The sequence below is a fragment of the Vombatus ursinus genome, unplaced genomic scaffold (genome assembly GCF_900497805.2).
Source record: "Vombatus ursinus unplaced genomic scaffold, bare-nosed wombat genome assembly UNPS02014791.1, whole genome shotgun sequence".
Classification (NCBI taxonomy): domain Eukaryota; kingdom Metazoa; phylum Chordata; class Mammalia; order Diprotodontia; family Vombatidae; genus Vombatus; species Vombatus ursinus.
Window position 1 is genome coordinate 50,563,294 of NW_020954569.1, and position 18,606 is coordinate 50,581,899.

Consider the following 18,606-nt stretch of genomic DNA (forward strand, 5'->3'; position numbering starts at 1 on the left):
TTTGAACTCGGTTCCTTCATACTCCAGGGTTGGTGCTCTATCCACAGTGCCACCTAGCCTCCTGAGAAGTTTTTCTAGAGACTTTTAAAGGAAGTGATGTTTGAATAGAACTTTAAGTGGAAGGGAAAGATAATTTAACAGGTGAAGAGAAGGAAAGGAGGGCAATCTAGTCGGTGCAGGAGATAAAATGCTGGCTTTGGAGTCAGGAAGATAGTGCAATGTAAAAAAGGCTATTTAGTTTTGGATAATATAGGAAGAATTTCTAGTCACTTGTAGATTTCTGAAAGTTATGTTATGTTGATTCTTTTTCTGTAGCACTGTTGTAACCTTGGCCTTCCTGAATTTCTTTTTCTGAAATTCAAAAACTTTTTGTCCCTAAATTCCTTTGGGTTCAAAAATAGTAGAACATCAAGATATATTTCATGTAGTAGAATAGACATTACCTTTGTTTCTGCATTATTTACTTGCCCTCTAACACTGTACTTCACGGCTGAAGGGCATTTTGAAATTATCAGGTTTTTCTTTTGCCTAAAATAACTTGCCAAGTGTTCCTAAACATGAAAAAGACAAAACATGTAGCACTTGCTTAACTCCTCACTCAGAAATGGGAAGTGACCCCTTTAATTGAAAAGCCAGGGCAAAAACCTAAAAATAGATTTCATAGTGTAACTTTTCTCATAAATTTTCAGTGATAGTAATACAGCAAGATGATATTAGAGATGTAGTGATATGTCAAACAGTCTTCAAAGCAGTTTTACAAAGCAATTTAGATGACAGCTATGTCTATACAAAGAAAGATTCATTTTCTCAGGAATCTCAGTTTGACTAAAGCACTCAATTCAGTTTTCTGAATAGTTTATTTTCTAGTTCTTTGAAAAGCTGTTTATACATTTCAAGGTTAAAGGAAATTGTAAATTATGTCAGAAACATGGGACAAGAGCAGTGTTTGGATTATTTATTTATTTTTCCCCTTAATGCTCTCATGTACAGTTTCTGATGAGGAACATGCGGTGCTACATATTTCAGGTATGTTTTTTTATATGAATGCGATAGAGCTGGGGGTGGGGTAGTGCTTATTTGGGGAAAGAAGACAGAACTTTTTTTCAGCTACAGTTAAATTAACTAGTAAGTACTGATTAAGCTACCACTGTGTGTTATGTCCTGTAGTCCCTACCCTGATTGAGCTTACATTTTATTGGAGTTGTACAATATGATTTCATATTAGTATATACAAGATAGATACAAAATCTGTAGTGATTGGGGATGGGGAGGCACTAACAATTTAATGAACCAGGAAAGGCCTCTTGGAGTCCAGTGGACTGAACCAAAGCAGAGCATCAAAACCTAAACTTTGCTTCTTTTGAACAGCTGCCCAGGGATTAGTTGATGTTCTTTTTATTTCCTTAAGCACTTTCTCTTTTTCTTTTGTTGATTGATGTATTTAGAAATATATCTAGTCAGCTAGCATTTAAGTGCCTACTCTGTGAAACATACACTATACTAAGTGCTGGGGATACAAAAAAAGGGCAAAAAATAGTCTCTCTTCTCAAGGAGTTCACATTCTAATGGGGGAGATAATATCTAAATAACCATATACAGACAAGATATGTACAGGATAAATTGGGAGTATTCTCAGAGGGAAAGTGCTAATGTTAAGGAGGACTATGAAAGACTTCCAGAGGGGGATTTGAACTGAGACTTGAAGAAAGCTAGTGAAGCCAAGAGGCAGAGATAAGGAGGGAGAGAATTCCAGGCATGGGGGACAGCCAGTGAAACTGTCTAGAGTTCGGAAAAATAGTAAGGGTAGGGAAGAGAATGAGTATTTACATAATGATTATTATGTAAGAACTTGGTCCTATGCCAAGTACTTTACAAATGTTATCTCATTTGATTGCTACAACAGCCCTGTGAGATAAATACTGTTAGAATTTTCATTTTACAGTTGAGGAAACTTAGGTAGACAGATTAAATGACTTGCCCAGGGTCACATAGCTAGTAAGTGTCTGAGGCTGGATTTGAACTCAAGTCTTCCTGACTCTAGGCTCAGCACTGTATCCACATTGCCACCCTGCTATTTTTTTGTGTGAGGAACAGCAAGGAGGCCAGTGTCACTAGATTGTAGAGTAGGTGGAGGGGAATAAGTTGTAAGAAGATTGAAAAGGTAGGAAGGACTTTGAAAGCCAAGCAAAGGATTTTGTATTTGATCCTAGAATAATTGAGAATCTTTGGAGTTTGTCAAATAGGGGGAATGTTATGGTCAGGTCTGCATTTTAGGAAGCTGAGTGGAGAATGGATTGGAGTGGGCAGATAATTGAGGCAGAGAGACCAACTTGCAGGCTGTTGTAATTGTCCAGATTGGAAGTGATGAGATCCTCTGCCACCATAGTGACTATGTCAGAGGAGAGAAGGGGGTAGATACAAGGGATGTTATGAAGGTGGAGATGACAAGATTTTACCTCTGATTAGATGTGGGGGGGAGAGTGAGAGTGAGGAGTCGAGAATGATGCCTAGGTTTCAATCCCTGGTGTTTGAGAGGCAGTGAGTACCCTAGATAGTAATGGAGAAGTTAGGAAGAGGGGAGGGTTTTGGAGAAAATATAAAATCTCTTAAGAAAAATTTCCTCCTCCTTAAAAAGGTAAAGTACCCTTACAGCTGATTATTATTATCATGGCAGGGGGAGGAGTAATTTCCTACTAATGTGAATAACAGAAATAATCCACAGATATTATCAATGTCAGAATGTTAGTTACTAGAGTTAGGTTGAGCTATGGCAATTTTTTTTTATTTTTTTAAAGATATATTAAAGTTTATATTTACTAGGTTACTTGGTATTATAGGAAAAGCACTGACTTTAGAATCACAGGACCTAGATTCAAATCCTGTCTCACTTAGTACTTGTGTCACTTTAGGTGAGTCATTTAACTTCCCTGAGCCTCAGTTTCATCATCTGTAAAGAGAGGAGGTTGGCCCCTTCTAACTCTAAGTCAGTGCTCTTATAATTGCTTTTCATTTAATTGATAACTGTTGTAAGAGAAGCCTTGTTGATTTGAAATACAGGCTCAAATGTTGTGTGTGTGTGTGGGGGGAACAATTGAGGTTAAGTGACTTGCCCAGGGTCACACAGCTAGTAAGTGTCAAGTGTCTGAGGCCGGGATTTGAACTATAGGCTCAAATGTCTTAAGGATTTCTAGGACATTAACAGAATTTGATGTTAGTGTTTATCTTTTACTTGCAAGCTTCTCATTTTAGTTCACATCAGATAGAAGACATTAAAAATGTTAGGATGAGAATCTTAGTACTGAGAATACTGTCTTCTGAAATTGTGTTTGAATTTCTGTAGCAGGAACTGGTAGAGTGAAACACAAGTCGAAAATTTCCAAAGCTGGTGTTAAGCTGAAGGCTTCTAAGGCAGCTGATCCTTCTGTTGCTATGGATCCTTTCAAAGGTGCAGGAGACTCAGCGTGTAAAGAGGTTAGTAGAATTTCTTGTTTTTACTTAGCATTTTAAGCCTGGAAAAAGGTACATAAGGCTGCCCAGTGGCCAAAGTCATGCAGCTAAACGAATCCTTGAGAGTTCAACAAAGCTACCTTGTTTGGGTGGATGACAGGCCATAGGGAATGCCACATTGTCAGACCAGGTCCCTCTTTGTACTCATATACGAAATTGTGTTGTTTAAGGTATATAGGAAAACATTCCAAGACCTCCTTCAAAACACATTTCATTTTTGAATGTATGTTATCCTAGATTTGGAGGATGTGGGTATTTGTAGTTTATATAAGAATTGTATTATGTAGGACTATCAGTCATCATTGCTGCCCTGTGAGATTTGAAGTCTAGGCTCAGGACACTTTTTTTTTTTAAATTTTTAGGCAGTTGGGGTTAAGTGACTTGCCCAGGGTCACACAGCTAGTGTTAAGTGTATAGTCTGAGGCCAACAGGACACTCTTAATCTCTCGTTTGTTGTAAGTAATAAAGGCAGCATGGGATAGCGGATAGAGTGCAGGTCCAGGAATAGGGAAGATCTGGGTTCATATCTTGCTGTGTGTCTATATTTGTTGAAGATTTCTGAGATTACTGTGGGCTAAGTTATAAAATGTATACAAGACCTTAAGGCTTAATTTGTGTGCATTAAAATCTCTGCAGAAAAAAAAAAAACCAGTTCAAACTGAGTTTTCAATCTTACTTTCCCTTTATAATGTACCTAAGCTAAAGATCTGCCCATTAACAAGTGACAAATGTTATTAAAAATTACATATACATCAAAAAAAGACTAGATTCTATTAAGGTGAATTTATAGGATATAGATTTGAAGCTGTAATGGGCCTTAGACATGATCTAGTCCAACTCCCCCTCCCCTTTTATAGTTGTTTGTTTTACAAATGAGGAAATCATAGGAGGTTACATTTATTTGACCAAGGTCACACAGACAATAAAAGATCTGTGACTAAAATCTAGATGTTCTGACTCTAAAACCCAGTGTACTTTCTCTTTACTATGTCATTCTTTTTTTAGCAGCCCTTCTTCTACTTGTTTGGGGGTGGGGGTGGGGGGCAGCTCTCTGGGTAGGTTGGTGACATTCATTGTCAGTGTGCAAGGACCTGTAATTTCATTGGTGTAGGAATTCCTTTAACCAGCTGAGATCATAATAAAATTTAGTAAGTAAATTTTTTATGGTCGGGTAGGTGGCACAGTGGGATAGATTGCCGGTCTGGAGTCAGGTCAGAAATACTCATCCTCCTGAGTTCAAATCTGACCTCAGATACTTCTAGCTGTGTGACCCTGGGTAAGTCACTTAACTTTGCCTCAGTTTCCTTATCTGTAAAATGAGCTGGAGAAGGTAATGGCAAACCACTCCAGTATCTTTGTCTAAGATAACCAGTTGCAGAGAAGATTCTGACTTGCTGTGGTGGAAAGAATTTCCTTACCCTGGCAGTTCTCTTCTGGTGAAATCACAAGTTTAGTCCCTATCCACATTTTACATATGAGGAACTTGAGTTAGTCCTTTTATTACTCAGTGATTGATTCACTATCACACCTCCCAAAAATTATTCCAAGCTTTTTCTTCCCTTATTGATTCCTGCCCCATAACTCCCTGTCTTGTTTTCTTTCAGTTGAGAACCTTGCATTTTACTTTACTGAAAAAAATTGAGGTTGTTCATTGTGAGCTCTCACATTCTCTTTACATTAAAACCTTTTAATATCATCTCCTACTCTCTCCTTTTTTCCTGGCTCTGAGGAGGAAGTGTCCTCTTCTTTTGCCAACTTCAGCATCTCAACATGTGCCTTTGATTCTTCCCTGTCCTTCACTGGACCCTGCTGTCTTCAGGCTGTCATCCCCTATCTCTCTTCCTTTTCTCAATCAAATTCCTTGAAAAAGCTGTCTCGACTGCTTGTCTCTACTTCCTCTTCCCTCACTCAACTCTTTGCAGTCTGACTAATGACCTCATCACTCAGCTGAAACTTCTCTTTTCCAAGTTACTAGTGATCTCTTAATTGCCAAATCTGATGGTCTTTTCTGTAGTCGAGTCCTTCTGAAACTATCTGTTTTTGACTCTGTTGACTACAAGATGTACTGAACTAGAAGCTGGGAGACCAACTAGGAGTCCCTTACAAGAATCTGGGTAAGAGCCTGAACTCGAGTAGGATCTGTGTGAGTGGAGAGAAGGAATCAGAAGCAAGAAGTTTTGCAATTTATGAGGTAAAGGAGAGTAAAGAGTCTAGGGTAGAGGTTCCCAAACTTATTTGGCCTTAAAAAAAAATTACTCAGCATCCTCTGGAAATCTACCTTTTTTTTTTTAAACCCTTTAACTTTTTTTTGAAGTTTGTATCATTTCAAAAAAATATGAAATTTTTAAAAATAACATCTTAAATTTAATAATTTATTGTAAATTTGTGTTTTTTTGCCTGCATTTTTTGGTGATGCAATATTGCATCATGTAACTATATAGCTTCGTATTGTAAAGAAGTCATTATAGGCACATATTCCTGCCAATGCATGCTGGACTTCCCAGTAATTCCAGATATGCTTGCCTGCTAACATTTGCTTGTTAAGACCCATGGATGGACTTGACTGTTGATCAGTTATAACTTGCATTTTGTGTTTTTATTTGGGAAATAATTTAATCACCAGGACTTTAACTCTGTTACACAACAGATGAAACATGTACGAATGGTTTTTCAAAATTTTCTTCTCTTGTTTGCTTATGCTTCCACTGCCCTCTTATTTTTATTCACTGCCCCCCCCAATTGCACCCGAGGCTACTACTGTCCCCCTGGAAGATTTCAGTGCCCCCCAGGAGGGTGGTATCATCCATTTTGGGAACCTGTGGGGATGATGTCAAGGTTATGAACCCTGATGGATGGAAATAAGGAAGTTGGGAAGGAAGGAGGAAAGACAAGAAGCCCAGTTTTGGACGTGTGTTTACATTAGGATGTCTTTAGGACATCCAGTATGAAACACACAAAAGATGATTTGTGATGTGGAAGTGAAGGTCAGGGGAGAGACTGGGGCTGGATAGGTAGATCTAGTTCAGTACATTCTCTATGCAGTTGCCAAAGTGAATCTGACCCCGTTACTTTCCAATTCCCTGTTGTCTTTAGGACAAAGTACAAATTTCTCTATTTAGCTTTTAATGCCCTGTACACCTAGGCTCCAATTCATTTTCCCAGGTGGAATGGTACTCCCCCTCCTCTACTCTTTGATCTCTCTAAACCTGCCTTCTTCCTATTCTTCACATACAGCTCCATTTCGTGGCTGTCCCCCATGCCTGGAATGAACCTCTTCTTTAGAGAGTCCTACTTTTCCTTTAAGATCAATCTCAATCACGATCTTCTACATTGTTTTTTCTTCTCCCCCCAACTGCTATTTCCCTCCCTCACAAACTGCTTTGTCTATATTTATATTTATTTACTTTCTAGTCTATATGGGCATATATGTATATATGCATGTACATACATACATATGTATATTATATATATATAATATATGAATATATTAATTTTTTAAAATGTACTTTTTGTTTCCCTCTGTAGAATGTAAGCTTATGATTAGGGATTGTTTGATTCTTTGTACTTGTATTTTCAGTGCCCAGCACATAGTAAGTGCTTAATAAAAATTTGTGGCTTAATCAGTTGATTTATGGTAGCAGAGGAATAGAAAGAAGGAGACACTTTGGAGAGAGACTTTGTAGGTAGAATTGAGAAGGTTTAACAGTTGCTTTGCATCTGAGAAGAGAGGGACCTTTAGAAATCATTTAATTTTATTGATGATGAAACTAGGAGAGGGAAGGATTCAACATTAACATTTTTAGCATTGAGCATTGGGTGAATGGTGGTGCCATTGACAGAAACAGGAAAATTAGAAGTAGCAGGTTTTGGAGAAAACATAAATTTACTTTTGAATTTTTAGAGAATTTTCTTTGTCCCTGCACTGTAATCTTGAACTACGTGAGCTGTAGAAATGGTGCTTGTCTTATGCTACTTTCACTATTATTTAATATTTTTCTATATATCTCTAGTGTCTTGAAGTCTGCAAAATATGTTTAACTTCTTTATATTTACCATCTCTGGCACAGATCCTTACATACGGTAGGTACTCATTAGATACTTGTTTATGATGGTGATTCTATTATCTAATATTGGCCTAAACTGTTGGTGTGGAGTATAAAACAAAATACAGGACATTTCTAACTCCTTATCATAAGGTCAGGTTTGATTTATCACAAAATGAAAGGTAGTTCTTGCGTATATTTTTTGTTATTTTAAACATTGGTCTTACAGGGTACTGTTTAGGCTACTGCTGAACATTTGTTGTAATATCTGTTAAAACTGCTTAGTTTTTTTTTCCCTAAAATTGCTCTTAAATTTGAGAATCATTCTTATTTTTCCTTGACTTGTCCAGGCCGTTGTCCCAGGATTTTGCTACTTTTCAGTTCTGGGAATATACTGTTCTCTAGCTCAGGAAAGAAGAAAAACTTCTTTTGATTTGCTCTACCTGTCCCTGCTGGTAGTATTCTCTAAAAGTCTCATTATACTTTAAGTCACCCTTCTAATATAGTTCTTCAGTACTCAAGACAGCTGTGCTTTGGTCTGTGTGCATGTTCCTCTCACTGATGCAGATCCCATCCCCATATACACATGCATGCCTCTTCATGAGTTCTTGTAGATGAAAAAATTGACTGGTGGTCAAACCCCTAGAGATGAGCTTCTTTGTGCTTCAGGAGACCTACACTCCATTGTGGGGCCCAGATTTGAAGTTTTCTAGCTTAGTTCTGCAGGTTTGAAAACTTGCTGTTAACTGGTTACCTTCATGATATGATGACGTTGTAGAAAAGGACTGTAGTAGAAGCTGTCAGTGTCCATTGGGTTTAAAAATTGTCAGGAAATGCTACAGTTGCCCAAATCTAGAAGCTACTCATCAAAATTGTGAGTGGCCTCATTAGTTTATTTAATATTTCATGTTTATTTAAGGTCCAGTTTTTATTAATTGTCTTTCCCTGCTTTTTACAAAAATCCTCCTCCTTTCAGGTAGGGACGGCCTGTTACCAACAACAGAGCCAGGCCCAGGCTTTGTTTGCAGTAAAAACCCTGAGTGATGGAACTCTAGAACCCCAGTGTTACAGAATGTTAGAGCTGGGGGAGCTCCTATGCCTTGTTCAACACCCTTATTTTGCAGCTGAAGAAACTGAGACTCAAAGAGGTGACTTGATGGGGCTGGCTAGAAATGATCAAAATGACATGTTGTATTACATATAATGATTCAGAACAATAAAAAGATTTAACTTTTAGATAATGCTTTTAGGGAAGATATTATCCTGCTCATTGAATAGAGAAGGAACCTGAGATATTGCCCAGTGAACTGACTTGTCAGGTCAGGCAAATCAAAGTAAATTAGTGGCAGAACTGATAACAAAACTCTGGTCTTCTGACTGATTTTAGTGTTCTTTAAACTCTACAACTCTGCTTTGACTTTTTTTATGTGTTATCGTTATGTTTATGTTGATATTAGGATGTCTTTGATTTTGGATTCTTGTTGACAGCCTGCTATGAGGAGTTTAAATGATATCCACTTAACTGAATGTAGACACTTTTGAACACAGAACATTTTTCTGTTATCTAGGTGCTTGAGGAAAACTGTTCTCATCCCACAGTCTGTCCTGAGATAAGCGTTCATTTTCCTTATTTCCTGCTTGCTTTTAATGCCCCTAAGATGGAGATGATAATATAAGAAGTTACTATAGAGAAGTTCAGAATATGATTAATTAGTTCAGATTTTAACTTTAAATTATTAACATAATAGAGAAAATGGCAGTGCTTTTTTAATGTCTGAAAATATGGAAACAGAACTGGTTGAGCAAAGGTTCCTTTAAACTGAAGTGAAAACTTTAAGAATCTAGGGCAAGTATCAGCAGAACAAACTGATCCAAGAATACGAAAAAAAGGGGAAAGATTGCTGCAATTTTTCTAAGTTAGAGGTCTTGTGATAAATACTACAATAGTTGGAGAAGAGAGGGTTGAGGACAAAGTCATTTAAGTTTGTCTATTTTGGTCTATTTGTAAGTAAAACATAGTTCTTTTTTGATTGGATTGACTGGTTAGTTGAATGAACAGGTCATTAGGGTTTTTTGAGGGGACACATCTGAACATACCCATTTTCATCCAGGTTCTTTTTTTTTGGGGGGGTTTTGGTGAGGCAGTTGGGGTTATGTGACTTGCCCAGGGTCACACATCCAGGTTCTTAAAAATTCTCTTCTCAACTTAGTTGATATCAGATAGATGGGATTAAGGAGAAAAAAGATGGGAAAATATTTAAAAACACAGGAAGCTGTTTTGAAAAAAGTAATAAGATTGTAGGATCATAGACTTATAGCTAGAAAGGCCCTTGAAGGTCCATCTACACATGAGAATAAAGGAATCTCAGAGAAGTTGAATGACTTGCCCAGGGTCATATAGGTAGTAATTGGCAGAGTCAGGATTTAAACTTGAGTCCTCTAACTCCAAATTCAGTGACATTTTCGTGGTACCATGCTTCTCTTTCTATTGTTTGTTGGAAATCTAGAGATTTCCTAAAAGGAAATAAATGAAAGCTTAAGAGAAGAAGGGACTAGGTAAGGTTGGTTTTGGTTTAGTCAGTGAATGTATTTGTATTTATCATTTGGCATACATGTATATGTATATATTATATAATGTATTAGCCACTGGTATGGTAGAAAGAACGTTGGATTAGGAATAATTCTGAGGGGCAGCTAGATGGCACAGAGCTCTGGTCTTTGATTCGGGGGATCTGAGTTCAAATCCTGCCTCAGACACTTGACATTTACTAGCTGTGTGACCCTGGGCAAGTCACTTAACCCAGATTGCCTCACCAAAAAGCAAAAAAAAAAAAAAAAAAAAAAAGGAATAACTGATTTCTTTAATTAACTATTAGTGTGACTTTGAACATGTAACTTAAATACTCTTTGGATCTCAGTTTCCTCCTCTGTAACTGAAGAGAATTGAATTAGATAATGTCTGAGGTTCCTTCTTCCTCCAAAATTCAATGATTTACGATTAATGAACACAAAATAAGATACAACCTCTGGCCTCAAAGACCTTTTAGTCTCATAAACATGTGTTCAGTTCAATTAATATTTATAAGGCATTGTACTAGTCCCTGGCAAAAATGAAATGATCCCTGTCCCAAAGCAGCTTATACCATTAGAGAGAACAGGATTTCATTAGTGTAGGATGAATGTGGTAATTTGGAATATAAAATTTGGGGCTCACATGCCTACTTTGAGTACTTTATATGTTATGATTATTGTGGGGATTTTAAATAAACATAAGATGGGAAAAGCTTTTATAGGTTGCCTACCTGAGCTACAGTCTTAGACACGAATCTGCTGAAAGGACCATCTCCTATGAGATGTTATTTTGCCTGTGCTGGTTAGAGACTTCTGAGTAGGTTAGTAAAGTTTATCTTCCATTAGTTATTACCAGTATTTTGAATTACTCTTCAAAGTTGGTCTGACTCCTAGTAGATATGGGGCACCACTCCTTCTTGAGAGTTCTAAGGAATGAAAACATCCAACTGTGATAAAAAAGGAGTCATGGAGGGGAAGGGACCTTAGTAATTGTCTAGTCTAGCCCCCTTGTTTTAAAAATGAGGAAACCAAGTTCCAGAAGGGATAAGTTACTTGCCTGTGGCCGTATAAGTAGCTGGTAAGTTTCTGAAGAGGAATTTGAACCCAAGCCTTTATAATTGTGAGTCTAGCACTCTATCGCAAAATGCATTTTGATAGATGCCAGGTCTACTGATTCAATACTCCAAATTCGTTAGCTTCCACTCTGGTAGATAGTACCTTCTGAAATTCTGAAACTTTTAGGGTTATTACATTGAGAACCACCTCACGTGTATTCTTTGTACAGTGTATAGAATATCAAATATCTACTTGAAAAAGCTTTAAAAAATTTAACATGTTTCACCTGCAGTCTGAAACATGAAGTGCTTCCAGAGGACTTATTTTCAATTTACGTAAAATCAAAAGGCCATGAAAAGAGCCATAATGTAGCCTGGAGAGTAGAATACCACCTCCGCATTTCCCACGGTGAGATGATCAGGAGGCTATGGATTTCAAAAGGTTTCTTAAGTGCTTTGGCTTCTTTTGAGAGAAGTTTTCTATAATAATAAAATGTTATTTATTATTATTACATTATTAAAATTATATTATTATTAAGGCCATTTTAATAGTTTGCTATTTGAACATTGGCCTAGGGGTCACATTCTCTTTTCGTTGTCTTACACGTGAGAGATGGGCACCTTACAGACTGAGGGCAGGAGTACACATGCTTTTATTCATTATGCTTTTACTCCTAGTTGCCTAGCTTAGTTTGATAAGACCAAGGGAAGTCATAGTTAAGGATCAGAGTTGATAGCTGTTTCATTTGTCTCACAACCCTCCTTCATCCACTTCCCCACTGCTTATGTACTCCTTTAAGTTTTTCATTCTCTTGTATTTTTATGCAAGAAAATGTAGTTTTCTGGTTTCTTATTGAAATTATAAACACATTTATTTGCACTATACACATGTGAATTCACACATACATCCAATTGAAGAGAAACTGTTGGATACTACTGGGCCGTTTTCAGATACTCAGGCATTTACTGGCCTTTGTTGGGAAGGTGCCCAATCCCAGTGAAAACTCTGTGATATACTAAGTAGGGCCTTTTTGTGCCTTGGGAAAGTTCCTCATGAATGCCACTGACTTGAGGGTGTATAGGTTCATGTCATGCTTATCATACATTGTTAGCTGTTTATGTATGTTAGGTTACTCACTATAAGTTAACTCTAAGGGTGTTAGTTTGGCTTTTTTTTTTTTTTTTTTTTTTTTAAGCACCAGTGAGAAAACCTCGGTACCTATGGTATCATTCACTATGTAAAGACTTTCCCTTTCCCCATTAGTTCTCATTATCACCAGGGTTCAATTCAGAGGCCTTAATCAGATGTTTTCGAAGTAACCATATGGACCCACTCAGTTGATTGTATGTACTGAGGAACAACTTTAACGACCTCCATTCTACCTGTAACTAAAGGCGATTCTTCTAGGTTTTAGTCAACAGCTTATTTAATATTTGGTGCCTGCATCCAAATTAGGATGATAAAGCACTAAATGAGGTTGTCTTGAGGGCATTTGTATTATCCAAATTTGATGGTCTTTGATTGTTGCCAGTTTGACAACTGCTAGCAGCATAGGGACCACTGATAGGTAAGTCATGAGAAAAAATTTAGGTTTCAGTGATTTGCGCTCCTAAATTGCAGTTGTTTCAGGGATATGTAGATGTCTTACGTTCTAGGGGTGTATAAGCTCCTTGAGGGGAGGGACTGTTTTTCATTTTTGTCTTTATGACCTAGCATTTATCACAGTGCTTTGTATATAGTAAGCACTTTCTAAATGTTTGTTTTAGAGGCCACCTAAGGGGAATGCTGCCTTTTTGATACCTGGGGATAGCCTTTGTCTGTACTTTTCTTCTGCTTCTCATGTGGGTGCTTCCTTACATTGTCCTTTTCAGACTTTCTTGGTAATCACCTGGTGGTTTAGATTTTAAGCTCCTTGGGTGAAGAGATTGTCTTTTGCCTCTTTTTGCCTCCTCAGCACCTAGCCCAGTGCCTGGCACACAGAAGACACTCACTAAATGTTTATTGAATTGAATTGATTAAACAACCATTGGTAAAACCAATTGACAAGCAATTTATAGGAAAAAAATAGATTTAATTGAAGTAAAGAACACTTTGCTAGATGAAAAATATCCAAGAAATTTCATCTCCAGTCCTGCTTTAAGGGATTCTTCTTAATGAGCTGTTGCTATTAATTATCTAAGAGGTGTTTGTCTTTGCAAAAGTCAATTTTTTTTTAATGGAAAACTTTTTATGTTTTAGACTGTTCACAATGGAGGAATGAAGAGTGCCTGCTTGAAGGACTTATGTCCTGAAGACAAAAGACGTATTGCAAACTTAATTAAAGAGCTTGCCAGGTGAGACTAACCCTCATGTGATAATACATTGTGCCTAAAGAGTGCATTTCTTTTGAAGATAATCAGTGAAAGAAACTATTTTGGTGAATTGCCATTCATTGTCATTTGATCTTATGGGGACCAAAAGTATTTGAATATCAGACTTGTTATCCCATCTGAGAAAGAGATATTCTGTGGTCAGAAAACCAACATTCCTCTGTTCATTGTATCTTTTGTTTGAAGTCCCAGATTGGTTGGTATGAACCTTTATAGAAATCATTTATCATGAGGGAAAGTTTGAAACAGAGCAATACTATTGAAGTAGGTTGGTATTGCTGTGATCAGAAGCACAGCAGTTTTCCTTTGATCCATCTAGTTAGCCTTGCTTCATTATCTGAACAGAAATTGTATTGTCTATTGTAAAAATATCCTTTTGTCATTTTGCTGGCTTCTAATACTTTTTGATAAGGAGATGTTTGAGCTTTGAGGGGTTGTATTTCTGATCTGTTTACCAATCAAATTCATTATGGATGTGTGCAAAAGCAGAACTGAACTTGTACTACCTGATTAATATTTGCTTGGTGATTGTGTGTGACTTCTTTGTGAATATGTATGCCAGTTCTAGGACTCTCAGATACTTATATCATAAATGAAAATTTTTGTAAGGAAATGTATAAAATATGTTTTGGTAAATAAGCAGTGAAACACAGGAAGTCCTGATTTGAAAATAATAAAACTATGACATTTTCCTTAAAATTATACATTGCATTGAATTCTGGTAAGTAACTTGCGGTTATTCCTTGGTTTCAAATGATTAAAATAGAAGTTAACTTTTAGATGTTTCCAGTTTTATTTCAACTGTTATAATTCTTTAAAAAAATTTTTCTTTGTAAGTGCTTTCTTTTTTTTTTCTGGCTAAAAGCATAAAATCTCGGGAATGCCAAAGGCATTGTTCTCTGGTGTGATACACCTGGGGAGAAGTCTGAAGCACTGTGTTCTGATGTAGGAATACATCCTGGAACAAATTAACTTTTTCATCTAGACTCTTTTGGCTAGGTATGACTCATGTGGGTGAAGTTTTCATCTAAATCAAAGTGTGTTTTTTTCTGTTTTAGGTAAAGGTTCTTTGTCATCCTTAGTGTTTGAATTTTATTCTCTGTTGCATTATTTCCCAAATGGGCAAAAGTAATTGTCCTGTCTCATGTATGCAAAAGAGGCTGAAAAGCCATTACATTTAATTCAACTCTGCCTGTCCATGGCCCTTGAGGTTCCTTGTAATCCTGACCCATTTCATTTCAGCTACTTGGAACTGGAGAACTTTCCTGAAGAAGTAAAGAGCAGCAGTTTACCTTTATAAATCCTCTCATCCAGTGAAAGCCTTATCATGTAGGGATGGTTGATGAATAAATGAATGAAAAAGCATTTATTAAGCTCTTATTATGTGTTTTGTGCTACAGATACAAATAGAATCAAACCTGCCCTCAAGCAGCTTACATTCTTATAGGGGAAGATAACATATAGAGAAGTGGTGACCAAGGAGGAGAATTTTGTACAGGAAAGTTAGAGAGATGGTGGATCAGAATTTTAGGGAAATTGATTGATATGTCTTTTTCAGCAATGATGGTATTGATTTGATTACTGTTCTTAGAACTACATTTGACTAGAGAGGAGGATTAGCATGGAGAGAAAACGGCATGAGGATGACCAGGAAGTAGCTTGTTGGGAAGTAGTAGTAAAGACCCAACTCCCCAGGGTGGGAACTTTTAGATGCTAGCAATGCAAAGAAAGTCGGAAATAGTCCCTGCCCTCAAGAAGCTACACATTCTGATGGGGGAGACAGCATGCAAACAACTATGTACAAACAAAACATATTACAGGATAAACTGGAGATAAACAATAGAGAGAAGACACAGTAACATTAAGGGGGACTTGGAAAGGCTTCTTGCAGAAAGTTAGTAGGTGTTACATTTTTGTATTTTTTAACAAATGCATTTAAAACCCACTGAAACTTGTCATTTAGAAGATTTTTAAACAATTTAGAATATTCTGTTTTTAAAGCATGCTGATACAAGAGTTTTTATAGGTGATAAGAAAAAAAGTTTTAAAATATCTTATTGTGTTGGATTCATGCTGTAATTAGCTAATAATATCTCAAGATACAATTATGGAGAGCCATTCTTATTTGTAGTGGATGTAAATCCATATTTCAGGAAGTCTTGATAACTTTGAAGTTTTTGTCAGATCAGATCAGATAACATTACTTTTACCTTGTGTAATATGGCTAATGAAGAGCTAGTATTAGGAAGAGAAGTGTTAGCATTAACGTTTTCTTATTGGTATCTTGTGTTTGCATTAACATTATTTTCAATACATAGTTTCTTTGCAGGAGTCTTTTTAAATCACTTATCAGTTTTATGAAAGTTAGTTGAAAGTAGACAATATGATCTGTAATTTCACTGAACTGGGCATATTAAACAATAATATGTCTGAAAGTCAGTGAACCCACTATCAATCTCTCCATGTTGATGAACTCTCATTCTTCCATTAGGATACCATATGTGGCATGTAACCATCTGACATACAGATTCAGGGCTCCCGTATCAATCCATCTCTTAAATGTTATTAAAGATTAATTTCTTTTTACTTGTGGATAAAAAATAATTATCAATCAATAAACGTGTAATAGTTTTGATAGACAGTAATTAATATAGTAACATAATTTGTAACATAAACATGATGTTATAGTCTGTTGTATCATCTTATATATTTCACCTTGGGGACTTCTCCTTTAGATCATTGGATTTAGAAAATTATATGTAGCTTGGCATATTGACATCAAGTATCAAACTGATTAGAAAAGTCTGTGGAGAGTAGAAACTCTTACTTAATAGCAAAGCATATGGAAACATTGAATTTAAGTGATTCAGTAAAAAGGTGCTGAATTTAAAGTCAGAAGAGCTGGATGCAGATCTTTTTTTTTTTTTTTGGAGTCCGGGCAGCCCAGAGCCAGCCAGGCAGTTATATTCAAATACTTTTAAATAATTTGCATGTTGGTCTTGTGTGTCAGCCACACCCCATGTGTCCATGTCAGTGATGCCATGTGGACCCTGGAGGGTCCTGGGGGTTTGGCTAAGGACTGCTCTAGCCTTTGAATCCAAGCTGGTTTGGGGAGGGTGTTCTGTGGCTACCAATTCTGACCCAGCCACCACTGCCCAATAGCAGACTCCAGTCTCTTAAACCTAGGCAGGGAGTGGATTGCTGAGGCTGGCATGGATTCAGATCTTGGCTTTGACATTTCTTAGCTTTGCCACTTCATACCTACGTGACCATGGACAAGTTACTTAACCTTTCTGAGCTGCAGTTTCCTCATCTTTAAGAGGAGAGGGTTGGACTATTGCCATTTTTGTCATCTTTGTTAGTTTTTGTAGTGTGAAGTATAACCTTAGGGCTGTTTTAATTTTCATTTCTCTTATTTGTGATTTGCTGAAGCTATGAATAGTCTCAATTAATGTGTTTGCTGATTCCCTAGGACTTTCCAAATATACCAAAATATCATCCTCAAATAGGGACAGTTTTATTTATTTTTTTAACTATCTTTCTGCCTTTAATTTCTTTCTCTTATTGTTAGCATTTCCAGAGCGACATCAAATAATAGTGGGGAAAGAGGGCATCCTTCTTTGACTCCTGTATTTATTGGAAAAAATTCTAGTGTATCCCCGTTGTATATGATGCTTGCTTTTGGTTTTAGATAGATTTTAAAAAATAATACTCCTCTATGCTTAAACTTTTAGTTATTTTAGCATAAATGAATGTTATATTTTGTTAAAGGCTTTTTCTACATCCATTGAGATCATCATGTGGTTTAGGGTATTTTGGTTTTTAATATGATGAATTATGTTGACTATTTTCCTATTATTGAATCTTTCTTGCATCGGAGGTATAAATCCACTTTGGTCACAGGGAATGATTTCTTGGATATGTCTCTATGGCCAATTTGACAAGATATTGTTTAAAATTTTCGGATCACTATTCATGAATGATACTGGTGCATAGTTTTCCTTCTGTATTTTATCCTTCCCTGATTTAGATATTAAAACTATATTTTACTTACAAAAAGATTCTGGTAGGATGCTTTCTTTCTCAGTTTTTAAGAATAATTGGTGTACTATGGGCACTAATTGTTCTTTAAAAGTTTGATAAGATTTTCCTGTGACTTCATCAGGACCAGAAAGTTGTTTTTTTGGGGGGGGAGTTGGGTGGGTGGGGTGTCCTCAGCTAATTCTATTTCCTTTTTGAAATTAAGTTATTTAAGAGCTGCATCTAGTCTTCTGATAATTGGAATATTTTATATTTTTGAAGATATCCCTCATTTCTTTTATGTTCTCATTTTTGTTAGCATCTAAGTATGTATAATATGCTCTGATTATTCCTTTTATTTCTTCTGATTTTGTTTGGAATTCACCTTGTTCATTTGCTATTTTATTGTTTTGATTTTCTGCCATCTTTTTAATCAGATTGCTAAAGGTTTATCAGTTTTATTAGTCTTTTCAAAGAATCAGTTTTTTGTTTTATAATTTCTGTTTTTTTAGTTTCCAATTTATCTATTTCTTCTCTAATTTTTAATATCAGGAGCTGGAGGTATAGTGAATAGAGTGTTAGACCTGGAGGAGGTTAGACCTGAATTCAAATTTGGTACCAGACACTTATTAGCTGTGTAACTCTAGGCAAATTACTTCATCACTCTTTGCCTAATTCTCCCCAGATGTAGGGAATGATAATGGCATCTACTTTGAAGGGTTATTGTGAGGATAAAATGAGCAAATATTTTTAATATACTTTAATATATATATTATATATACATATATAATGCCTGTCATATAATAGGTGCTATATAATTTCTTGTTCCCTTTTCTCCCCGCCCACCTCCCCACTCTGCTAATGGCTCATCATTTGTGCTTATTTTAGGTTTATTTATTATCTTTCTAATAAAAAATGCATATTCAGTTCATCAATCCTCTTTTGTGCTTTGATAATAATGTATGTTTGTAGGTATATTATTTTTCCTCTTAAAACTGTTTTAACTTTATCCCATAAATTTAAGCATGTTTCATTATTAT

The 18,606-nt window shown here is 36.3% G+C and overlaps 1 protein-coding gene across 4 annotated transcripts in view; it reads left to right on the forward strand.

Moving 5' to 3' along the window:
* Window positions 1-18,606, forward strand: part of KIAA1328 (KIAA1328 ortholog) — a 468,197-nt gene that overhangs the window by 2,944 nt on the left and 446,647 nt on the right. For 3 of the 4 annotated variants that reach the window (XM_027868902.1, XM_027868904.1, XM_027868905.1), the window contains exons 2-4: window positions 991-1,026; window positions 3,341-3,471; window positions 13,416-13,510. In XM_027868902.1, coding sequence (XP_027724703.1) covers window positions 991-1,026; window positions 3,341-3,471; window positions 13,416-13,510 — 262 coding nt within the window. The remainder of the gene's footprint in view (window positions 1-990; window positions 1,027-3,340; window positions 3,472-13,415; window positions 13,511-18,606) is intronic. The other variant, XM_027868903.1, reaches the window with a different exon arrangement.